General features: G+C 33.4%; 1 protein-coding gene across 1 annotated transcript in view; it reads right to left on the reverse strand.

The window, feature by feature from the left end:
* The window catches only part of LOC148681610 (uncharacterized), a 50,150-nt gene extending 39,973 nt beyond the window's left edge, over positions 1-10,177 (reverse strand). The window contains exons 1-2 of the mRNA XM_088650279.1: positions 10,125-10,177; positions 9,354-9,501 (exon numbers count right to left, since the gene is read on the reverse strand). Of these exons, the coding sequence (XP_088506405.1) occupies positions 9,354-9,438 (85 nt within the window). The 5' untranslated portion in view covers positions 9,439-9,501; positions 10,125-10,177. The remainder of the gene's footprint in view (positions 1-9,353; positions 9,502-10,124) is intronic.
* Positions 10,178-11,364: the final 1,187 nt, after the last annotated feature.

An 11,364-nucleotide genomic window follows, 5' to 3' on the forward strand; every position in this document is an offset into this window, starting at 1 on the left:
TGGTGTATTGGAGAGTATGCAGGCAACCCGTGAAAACGCTCTTTAAGATTTTAATGCAACATCAAAGTAGGTCTGTCTTATTTTTTTGTTATTTGTTGCTGTTATTATTGTGGCATTATATATATATATATATATATATATATATATATATATATATATATATATATATATATATATATATATATATATATACACACACACACACACATACACACACATATACCTATATATACAGGCTGCGGAATATTTTAAATAAGTGGTTTATCCTAAATAAAATACAATAGGATCGGTGGATGTGCAATGAATAGTTTGAAAAGCCCTGGTTCAGACTAACAGACGAGCTAGCTGTCTGTGCGCTGCGCTAATAACTTGACATTTGTTCTTTTCGGTGCTGCCAGATGCATTTACTGCATAAAATAATAAAAAAAGGTAATTCGGTAAAGCGCGCAGAAATAAGCACACTATATGCCTATGCCGAATTAAGTTCTCTTTATTTCTTTCATCAAGACTTTTCCATGCGAGGAATTACAGTTATTAATAGCTTAGTCCTTATAAACGATCAGTTTATAAAATACACAATTTACGGATCAAGCCTAATGAAGAATAAGAAGAATATGCAACGCATTATGATCCTTGAATGATCAAAGCGCATTTATATAAACTATATATTTTATATAATCCATAAATATTAAAAAACATTATACATTTAAAGTAATGGAACATTATATGTTATAAAATCTAAACTATTATTTAGGCTACAAGCTAAATAGAAGTGCCTTTTCGGAGCTGTTCAGCGCGTGCGTCAAAGAAAAGACATGACACAATCTCAATAAAAACTTGTTGCTTATTTACAATATCTAAAGGGATATAAAACATCTAACATGCATCTCCATTCTCAACCAGTTTCTGTGTTCTGCATCCTTCACAGACCGAGTTCTTATTCCGAGGTAATCTGTAAATATTCTCATTTTTAGAAGAGTCTGTAAAGGCTGTTCTGGCACACTCTTGATTAAAAGTGAAACTGACCAGCGCAACGGATGATTTGTCATTTAGATAAATACAGTTATAATACAGGTTATGGAAGTATGAATATTTCATTTTAATTTCATATTATTATTTTATTAAACTAAAAAACAGTTTGTGTTTTGGCGCTGCATGCAGCGTATTGTGAATATTATTTTGAAGCACTTCAAATGTTATTCTTCCTTTTTATTTTTATTGTATTTTTATTATTTTTAATTATACCAAACAAAATTGTTTCTAAACAGATACATTTTCCTATAGGCTATGATGAAGTGTATATTTTTGTTCACACAGGTCCTATACAAAACTGTGTGAATGGATGATTTGTTTCTCCGTGAAAATCACTCATTTAATAAGCAAAACAGGCCAAAATGTTGTTTAGCTTGCGTCAAACTGGATGGAAAATTTACAAATATTAAATACAAAGGCTGATTATTTTATGCAATGAGGGACAATAGGCCTATTAAAAATTAAAGAAAATTATTTGCATATTAAAACGAAAATATATAAGCTTTACAACCTGTGAGAAATGACTTTAGATAATGTAAACAAGCATCAAGTTTTGTTTGAGATTGTGTCCTCTAATTCATTAGTGTAGCCATAAAAGAGACTGTGCATCAGAAATACTGGGTGCCTTATTTATTGTCAAAATAATGTGCAAAAAAATAAATAAAAAAAATACTTATCACCAACCTTAAATGTGAAATAGCAGGGCCCGCTGTAGCACTTTCTCAAGAAGAGCAATGTCAAATTATTAGCGCAACGCACATGCAGCGAGCTCATCTGTTTATCGGAACTACTAGGCACTATTTTTTATCAACTATAATGTGTTTAATTACACTGTTAAAAATTGTCCCGTTAAAAAACAGGAAAATACTGGCAGCTGCAGTTGCCAGCAATGTACTGTTATTTTACAGTATGTTGCTGTAAAAATACATGGACTACATTGATTTACACAATACTCAAGTGAACTCATTTTGCTCACTGAAAGCAACTGCCTCAACTTGGTCAACTGCTGAATGAGTTTATGAAGTAATGTGCTTTATATGCTTAGAAGTATACTTATAATGATAACTTATTTTAGTTAATTAGAAAAGTTTGGTTTAACTCTAATGTCTTATTTTTCACAACAGCACACATACATGTAAATCTGGAACTACCAGAGAGATTCTGACTGCATCAGCAACTAAACAGCCGCTATCTTTAAATAGAGAAACATGCAGAATAACATCAGCAGTTCATTGTTCATCTTTAACTCATACACTGGCTCTACTCTCCTCCACAACGGTGACAGACAGAGGAAATTAGCTTTAGGTTTTACAGTAAAATCCTGTTTTTTCCTTGATTTAACAGTAATCTACTGGCAGCTGTGGTTGCCAGCAATATACTGTTTTTTTACAGTCTACTTCCGTTGTGTAAATTAACAGTATATTACTGTTAAAATACATTTTTACACTGTGTTTTTACCTCTCACACCTTTAACCCTTTAAACCCCAGAGCATATACTTCAGTTTTTATTGAAGTGTCCACACTACTGAGTGTTCAAGAAACATGTAGCAAAGCTGAAGTAAATTCATTAATTAAATGACTAATTAAATGATAATTGAGGATTAACAATGAACAAATGAAGAAATAGTGAAGGGAAAAAACAAGAACAGAACATACAAAACTTTAGTCACAGCTTTATAATGAAATAACCTGAAGAACAACAAATGATTTAATCCTTTAAATGATCAGCGGATGATTAAACAACTCTACAAACATCATCACCAGCTACACTTATTACTTAATACATGTATTTTTGTATAACATTTACTAAAGTTCTTCTTGAGAAAAAGTTAAAGTTTTACGTCACCATCATGGAGAACAGAGTTTGCTTTAGTTGGGCTCTTAGCCCTGTCATTTTTAACATTTATATGTCTTGGCTGCTGCAATTGTTAAGAACTTTGTTTAAAAAGCTCCTTTGTTGTGGCAAGCCAGCCAAAAACCTAAATAAGATCTGGTGATGTTCATGTTGCTATTAAATGGCAGAGTCTGTTCTCATTTAGTATTATAAAATTTACTGCTCCTATTCAATGTTAAATCTATTGTTTTACATTATGTCTATATATGGCAATGATTTCTGGAAGTTTTTAAGAATATCTTGGACAATAACACTGCTCTATGGTGTAAATCGCACTCAAAGAGACATCAATAATCAGCATATGAACCTCAATAATGGTGACAACTAACAAAATTAACAGTTTAACTCACAAACAGGCAACTGAAAGTCTAAACATAAACAACAGCAGAATCAAACACAAATAAAGAAAACTGTTAGACCATTATACAACATTTATTTATACCGCAATGCATGCTGGGATATTTGTACAGTGCCACTCCCAGCATGCATTGCAGCATGAAACATTTGAGATGTTACCATTGTTGAGATACAAGGTCAGATTCATGAGGTCTGAGTGTGTATTTGTCATAACTGAACTGTTTTTGTATGTTATTTCTTAACTGTTAAGTAATTACGGAGGTATCCTTTCGGTTTCCACTTTTCATTAATTAAATTAATACCTGCAACTAAGCATAAAATCTATTGCATGACGCCCCTCATCCAGATTTGTACCAAAACATTTATCAGAATCAATTTCAGACAAATAGATTTCTCTATTTATTGACTTCCCAACTTTATTGCTGTAGTACAAACGTTTTGTAAACTCTGCATTACAGCAGTTGGAAAGTCTACTTAAATGTGGTCAAGGGTGAAGAGCCCAACTAAATCAGCCCCTCACTCCATTACGGTGACACAAAAAAACACCTTAATTTCTGTTGGATCTCAATGAGAATAGTATGGAAGTCAAATCAGTCAGTAATAAGTGTGTGTCTGCTGTTGTTTGTGGAGTTGTTTAATGATCCTCTGCTGAGACTGAAGCTGTTTTATTTTATTTTATTTTATTTAATGTTGTAACTCAAGTCACTGTTTGTATTTCTTGTTTATTTTCTTCAGTAATTGTAATTATTAACAGCAGGTGTTCATCAGTGTCTGAATTCACTCATTAGTGTTCATTAAAACTGTCAGGTGAACTATATTAGTTAACTAGTGTATGGAATAGTGAACAAGGACACAAAGTGTGATTTCAAACACAGACTTCAAAACATCGAATCTGAACTCTGTTCGCTCACAGTTTTCTGCTGTTGGTTCCTTTCTCGAAAACAAAAATGTTACCCAGAAAGCACTGTTTTTAACAGAATATTACTGTTTTAGTGAAAAAACATTATTTTACCGTAGAATCTGACCGTTTTTTAACAGCAATTTTTTACAGTGTAGTTAATTTGAAATTTATTTCATTATTTCAGCAATAATTGTTGATTGAAAGAATGTGCTAGAAATATGCATTGCGGCTCACTTTATTGTACAGGCTTATTGCACTTAAACTTTTTAAGGTTCGGCTCTCGAATAAGTAAGGTTACGAGTAAATGTTATTTAAAATATTTCGCAAAGCATGCCATGTAGCCTACAATAACAGCAAATTACAAAAAATAATAAGACAAGCCTACTTTGACTTTGCAATAAAATAGTATTAATTATCAAATAAATAATTTCAATATATAATTAAAATATAAAGAGATAAAATAAAAACAAATGGTACCCTTTGTTTTTATAGCAGGGCCTAATGTGTTCTTATTCTGGTTCTGCTAACAACTATTAAAAAGAAAAACTAAACAATAAAAACACTAGTAAGTGATAATAATAATAATAATCATTATTATTATTATTGTTATTATTATTATAAAGCCCTTGCTCTGAAACAATCATACAAACCAGGTGCTGCTCGGAAATGGCTATCTTTGCTCTGCATCAGGTGCACAGCAGCAAGAAGCTTGGCAGTAAACTACGACCTTATTTTAATGACAAATGTCTAAGAATACTGCTAATTTACGTTTTTATTTAATTTATACATACGCAATGAATGTAAGCCTGCTAACTGTGTGTGGTTCAAATAATAGAATATGTAAACTTAGTTTATATATAATTAAATAATAATAAATAAAAGCCTGCGTGTAAGGCTTTTATTTTGATGGGGCGACGTCACAAGCTCAGATTTGGGTGACCAATTAGAGGAAAGTGGGCGTTTCAGCACCGCCTACATGTGTAAAAGGAATTTTAAAGTCGTTTATCCGTTTTCCTACCTTAAACCAAAAAACGAAAATCCAGCCAAAATCTCGTTTTTTCATTTTCTCGTAAGCAAAAGAAAAACGGCCATTTTTTTCCTTTCCTTTATTCCGTTTAAAAATGGAAAACAAATGAACAAAACGTACACAGTCCATTCCGCTGTGGCGACCCCCAATTAATAAAGGGACTAAGCCAAAAAGAAAATGAATGAATGCAGCGTTTCCATTTAATGAATCAAAAAGAACAAAATCGTCACTTCTTGATTAACTGGCGCCAAATCTCAACAGTAAAAACAGAATTTACTGCGGTAGGAAAAACTACATGAATCTTTTCTGTGTTTAATAAATGACTTTCACCTCAGAGGACAATGTCAGCACACAATAACCATGTGGTGAAGATTTAGCGCATGTTTTTTCATGGCTATATTTCAAAAGTTATGTGTATCATGATGTTTCCATCAACTGTTTTTTTTTTACGCTCATAGCCTATCCAATATGCACATAAAAATAGGTGGCTGAATATGTAAGGCTAAGTGAGAAATACTGCTTCATTTAAAAAAAAAAGAAAAGGAGACCGACAGAGTTAAGAGAATAAAACCTGCTGACCAGGTTAGGTTCACAGAGTATGTTACCAAGTTACCTCTCTTTCAGAAACAGGCTTGACTTACCCTGCTTTCTCGAATTTCACAAACTTGCCATTTTGATACGCAAATACCAGAGTTTCTCTCATTTCAGGGTTAAAATGCTCTGAGTTTTCACTCAACCTCCTTTCTGAAATGGGGCCCTGATCTCATATGCTATTGTTTTAGAGCTTCAGTTGCCTATTGGAGAAATGACTAGGACTAATAAACGGCTACTTTCTCCACAAACAAATGTGTTCATGTCTATACATACAAAGAAAAATAATTAAATTAGAAAATATGACTTTGCATCAGGGGCGAAGCAGAGGCACAGTAGATAGTGCTGTAGCCTCACCACAAGAAGGTCGCTGGTTTGAGCCTCGGCTCAGTTAGCGTTTCTGTGTGGAGTTTGCATGTTCTCCCTGCCTTCCCATGGGTTTCCTTCGGGTGCTCCGGTTTCCCCCACAGTCCAAAAACATGCGGTACAGGTGAATTGGGTAGGCTAAATTGTCTGTAGTATATGAGTGTGTGTATGATTGAGTGTGTGGATGTTTCCCAGGGATGGGTTGTGGCTGGAAGGGCATCCGCTGCATAAAAACTTGCTGGATAAGTTGGCAGTTCATTCCGCTGTGGCGACCCCCGATTAATAAAGGGACTAAGCCGACAAGAAAATGAATGAATGATTGACTTTGCAACATCAAGCAGCATTAAGCATGGGCCATGTGATGGCCAGTGTGGTGTATGTTTTGTTAATTTAGTTTTGTTTTGAGTTTAAGGTACCGTGCTGCAGTGTCGACGAGGAACGGAGTTTCTGGATGTAGTACAACAAACTAAAGGGCAGACGTGCCGCCAAGTGGCATCTATTGGTTCCGCCAATCGATACCATTGGCTTAATGGCTTGGAGGGAGAGCTGATCTTTAGTTTAAGTTCATTAATGATTTGCAGTGTTTGTTCAGATTTATATTTAGTTTTGCTTCATTTAGAATTTATTTAACTAATATTTAGATTTGTATTTAGATATTTTACTTTGTTTATTGTTGTTGTCTGTTTTTGTCTCCCCCTTCTTGTTTACTGTGGACTAGTCCCTCTGGTATAAATGTGGTCAGTCTTGTCATTTCAAGGAGTTCTGTTTTTGGTTTATTCATGATTAGTTTGGTTTGAACTCAGTTTTGTTTTCTTTGTTTAGTTTATTGATTTTTCAATTGATTTGATTGTTTCATTTATTTATTTTTTGAGTTTTTGAGAAATTTTTTGACTTTATTAAAAATAATTTTTTTTAAAAATCTACTTTTTGTATGCCCCTTACTATATGTGCTGGCTCAGTCCGTCACAGACCAGTATAAGATTCTGACGATGTGATAAACTTGACTAAAAATATCATGATTTCTCAGTACTGTGATTACCATTTATAAATATATTCTTTTTAAATGTCTGGTTAAAAAACCTAAACTTTTTTTTCCCCTTTGAACACAACATATTTTCTCTTGAGAAACTTTGAAAGTATTTTGGAGCAGTAAACATGTCAGGCTAAATAATTCAAATTAATTTGTTTTACTATTTAAAACAGCATCTTTGGATATATTTTCTCCTGCAGACACTGTTGTCCTGAAAATCTTCAAACAAAATGTAAAAAAAACGTATGGATAGTACAGCAGAAATAATGGTTTTAAAACTTTTTTTAAACCGCAGTATACCTTGAAAACTGTCATTGTCCCATGCCTAATACCGTCCAATGGCGGCACCTGCTGGTACGTGAAGAATATGGTCAATACTGACAAACTTTACACTAAAATGTTTGCATATCATCAGCATGCTGTAATCCATTTCTTAAACAGCAAAAGTCATTTTAGACTAGTTTGTTGGCCAGTTGTAGTCAGTGCAATGCTAAACGTTATTGTTCCACTATAAATTGTTAGCTTTGCTTCATGTCGTCCCTCAACAACATCATATAGTTTAGAATACTGTACAATGTTTTATAACAGTTAATTATTTTAGTGTCCACTTCATTCAGCATATTTAATATTGGGCGCATCCAAGCTTTCTGACATAAAGAAATTTTTCAAATGGCCCAGATGGAAAAGATTTTAATTTGCCCTTTCAAAATATATATATTTTTATTTAATAATACAATAATAAATGAATAATGAAAAAAAACAATATTTTCGATATTTCTTAACAAAAGCTCTAGTTGTATTGTTTTGTAATTGTTTTTCAAAATAACCTTTAAAAAATTATTTAAAAAATTTTACAAATATTTTGAAAAGTTTTAAAAACTATAATAAAATAAATCTATGCAAGTCGATATCCTCAGCAGGAAATACATGGAGCTTATTTAAACAAAAGTTATTGTGAGAAAAAATAATTAAACTATTATGATAAATAGAGTTTAAACTTTTTATTTAAAAAGGTCATTTTAAGTTTTATTGAGATGGATTGTTGGTGATTTTGGACAGGCTGAGTAGCAAAACATGAATAGAGGACAATGTAGACTTGTTAAAAAAAATAAAAATAAAGACCTACAACACAATACTTTAGTAAATGTAAGACTTTTTAAGGCCTAAAATTTTTATTAGCCCTGGTAATTAGGTATTATAATAATGATGTAATTCTAACAGTTTAACCGCATAAAGAAGTTGATGAAAAAAGGGAATTGTGATCAACGTGACATATGCAAATGGAAAGTACTATACCAACACTATCACTGTAATAGCAGATATCTTCTATGATATACTACTATACTGTAGGTCAAATATCGACAGCTCAGTTATAGTCATTCATTTTCTTGTCAGCTTAGTCCCTTTAATATTCCGGATGCCCTTCCAGCCGCAACCTATCTCTGGGAAACATCCACACACACATTCACACACACACACTACGGACAATTTAGCCTACCCAGTTCACCTGTACCACATGTCTTTGGACTGTGGGGGAAAACGGAGCACCCGGAGGAAACCCGCGCGAAGGCAGGGAGAACATGCAAACTCCACACAGAAACGCCAGCTGAGCTGAGGTTCGAAACAGCGACCTTCTTGCTGTGAGGCGACAGCACTACCTACTGCGCCACTGCCTCGCCCTCATCTCAGACGCTTTACAAACAGTAAAAGAACAAGGAAAGCAATAACCTTAAGAAGGTAGAGAAAATGGGAGACTAATAATACATAAAATAATGACAAAAAACATGAGAACAAGTAACGAATGAAACTCATTCCTGTTTATCAATGAGTGCTTATGTGCATTTAGAAGAACTAGGCAGCACACTCAGGGCTGCAAGATGGATTTAATTATAGAGGTAAAGTTGGCTTTATATTCGCACATTCAAACTTTCCCCTTAATAATATAATTTCATAAAATTATTTTTGCAAACTCTAAATAGTGAAATCAAATTAGCAGTCAATGACTATCAAAGTACAACATTGTTCACAGTCAAATGCTGTGATTTCAAGTTATACTTTCATGCTATAAACAATATAGAGACTCCTAAATGAACGAATGTGTAAAACCAACTTTACCTCTATATGACTGAGTTGGTCTTTGAGAATGAAAACTAACCTGTTTGTTCCTGCAGATCTTCCTGTTTGACTGTGAATGTCTCTTCGATCTTCACATCTTCACTCTCCTCTTTAATAAACGCCATCTTTATAACAGTGTGGAGATCAGTCGCTTCAGCAGGAATTTTTCTCTGTTTGGACACTTTATCCTGTTTAAAACGAATAAAACAATAAAAAATGCCCTGTTTAAAAATAGAGGTAAAGTTGGTTTTATATTTACACATTCAGACTTCCCCCTTAATAATATAATTTCAGAAAAGTATTATTTGCAAAATCTAAATAGTGAAATAATATAAGCAGCCAATGACTATCAAAGTACAGCATTGTTCACAGTCAAATAAACAGTGTTAATGTTGTTTTCAAGTCATACTTGCATGCTAATTCCACTCGAATATTCAAAGTAACATGGTAAACAATATAGAGACTTCTAAATGAACGAATGTGTGAATATAAAACCAACTTTACCTCTATTGTTTAAAATAGATAAAACAATGAACAGAAACAAAATAACTTCTCTTCAACACTTGCTTCAACGGTTTCTTTATATGAGAGTAATAAACAAAACGTTTCTTTAAAACACGTATTACACACTTTTCTGTTACTTTATTCAAACAATAGCCCTCGGTTACTGAGAATAAAATAATACTACGTTGAATAAAGGATTAAAATATTTCCAACAGCAGGAACATAATTTAGCATCGTATAACAAACTAAAACCTTCGAACTTTAACTTTAAATCGATTTATATCTGTGTAAACATTTTAAAACAAACCTTTCTCCAGTTGAATCACAGCGCTGAAGCGGCGCCGCCTGATGACGTCACACGCCAAAATAAAAGTCTTTTCTTGTTTAGCTTTCTTGCCACTTACTTTTGCAGTCATGACTTATTGATATATTTCTCCCATGGTTTTTACTTTACACTATATCTGCTTTCTCTCACACAAACCTTAAATCTAAACATTTTCTTAACTTTTTTAATCCACTTATGATGACTTGTATGTCTGCAACACATTACTTCCTATTAATATCTGAGTTTTCCCAGAGATGGGTTACGGCTGGAAGGGCATCCGCTGTGTAAAAACTTGCTGGATAAGTTGGCGGTTCATTTCGCTGTGGCGACCCCAGAATAATAAAGGAACTAAGCTGACAAGAAAATGAATAAATAATATCTGAGTCCAAATCTCATCCTTATAATTATAACCTCTTCTTTTCTATTTCTACAACATCATAGGTCTATATAGAGTTTCCTTTTTTCCACATGAATTGTCGTCTCTTGTTATCTGTGTTCCACGTTTCCTGCCATTCTTTAGCAATATCTTCAGTAATAATATTTAATTTACCTTTACTTACAGAAGCATTAAAGGGGCAGTTCACATAAAAATCACAATTATGTCATTTACTCATCCTTTACTTGAACCAAACCTGTTTGAGCCTCTTCTGCTGAATGCAAATGAAGAGAATACGGAGGCAAAAACAGACATGGTTCAGCTGTTCTCATTTTGGACCTGGCTGCTTTTTTCAACATTTTCTTGCACACAATATGTTCTTGGAACTTGATTACAATTGAACCACTAAAGTCATATGTCACATGTTTTAAAAATGTTTTTGGTTCCTTTTCTGGACTTTGAGCATCTCGGCACTCTTGCTGTCTATGACAGATGAAGGAGCTCTTTGACTTCATCTAAAGTGTCTTCATTTGCGTTCTGAAGATGAGCAAAGTTCTCAGGGGATTAAACAACAGGTAGAGGGACAATCATTCTTGAGTGCTTAGTGTACACTGTAAAACACGCCTCCCATCATTGCTGATATACAGCCTACAGCCACATTACACTGCTTCTTTTTAAAATGTATTTATTCATTTTTAATTGCAATAACAACTGGCCATTACAACAAATAGAAATACAAAAACTGATAGAAGGCTACATCGCACTGCTACTCAGGTGATATTACTCATGTATTCATTTATTTTTATTATTTTTATTAATCAGGAGTCAGAGCGAATGATCTTCAAG

Source organism: Danio rerio, chromosome 4 (assembly GCF_052040795.2).
Source record: "Danio rerio strain M-AB ecotype USA chromosome 4, GRCz13ab, whole genome shotgun sequence".
NCBI classification, from domain to species: domain Eukaryota; kingdom Metazoa; phylum Chordata; class Actinopteri; order Cypriniformes; family Danionidae; genus Danio; species Danio rerio.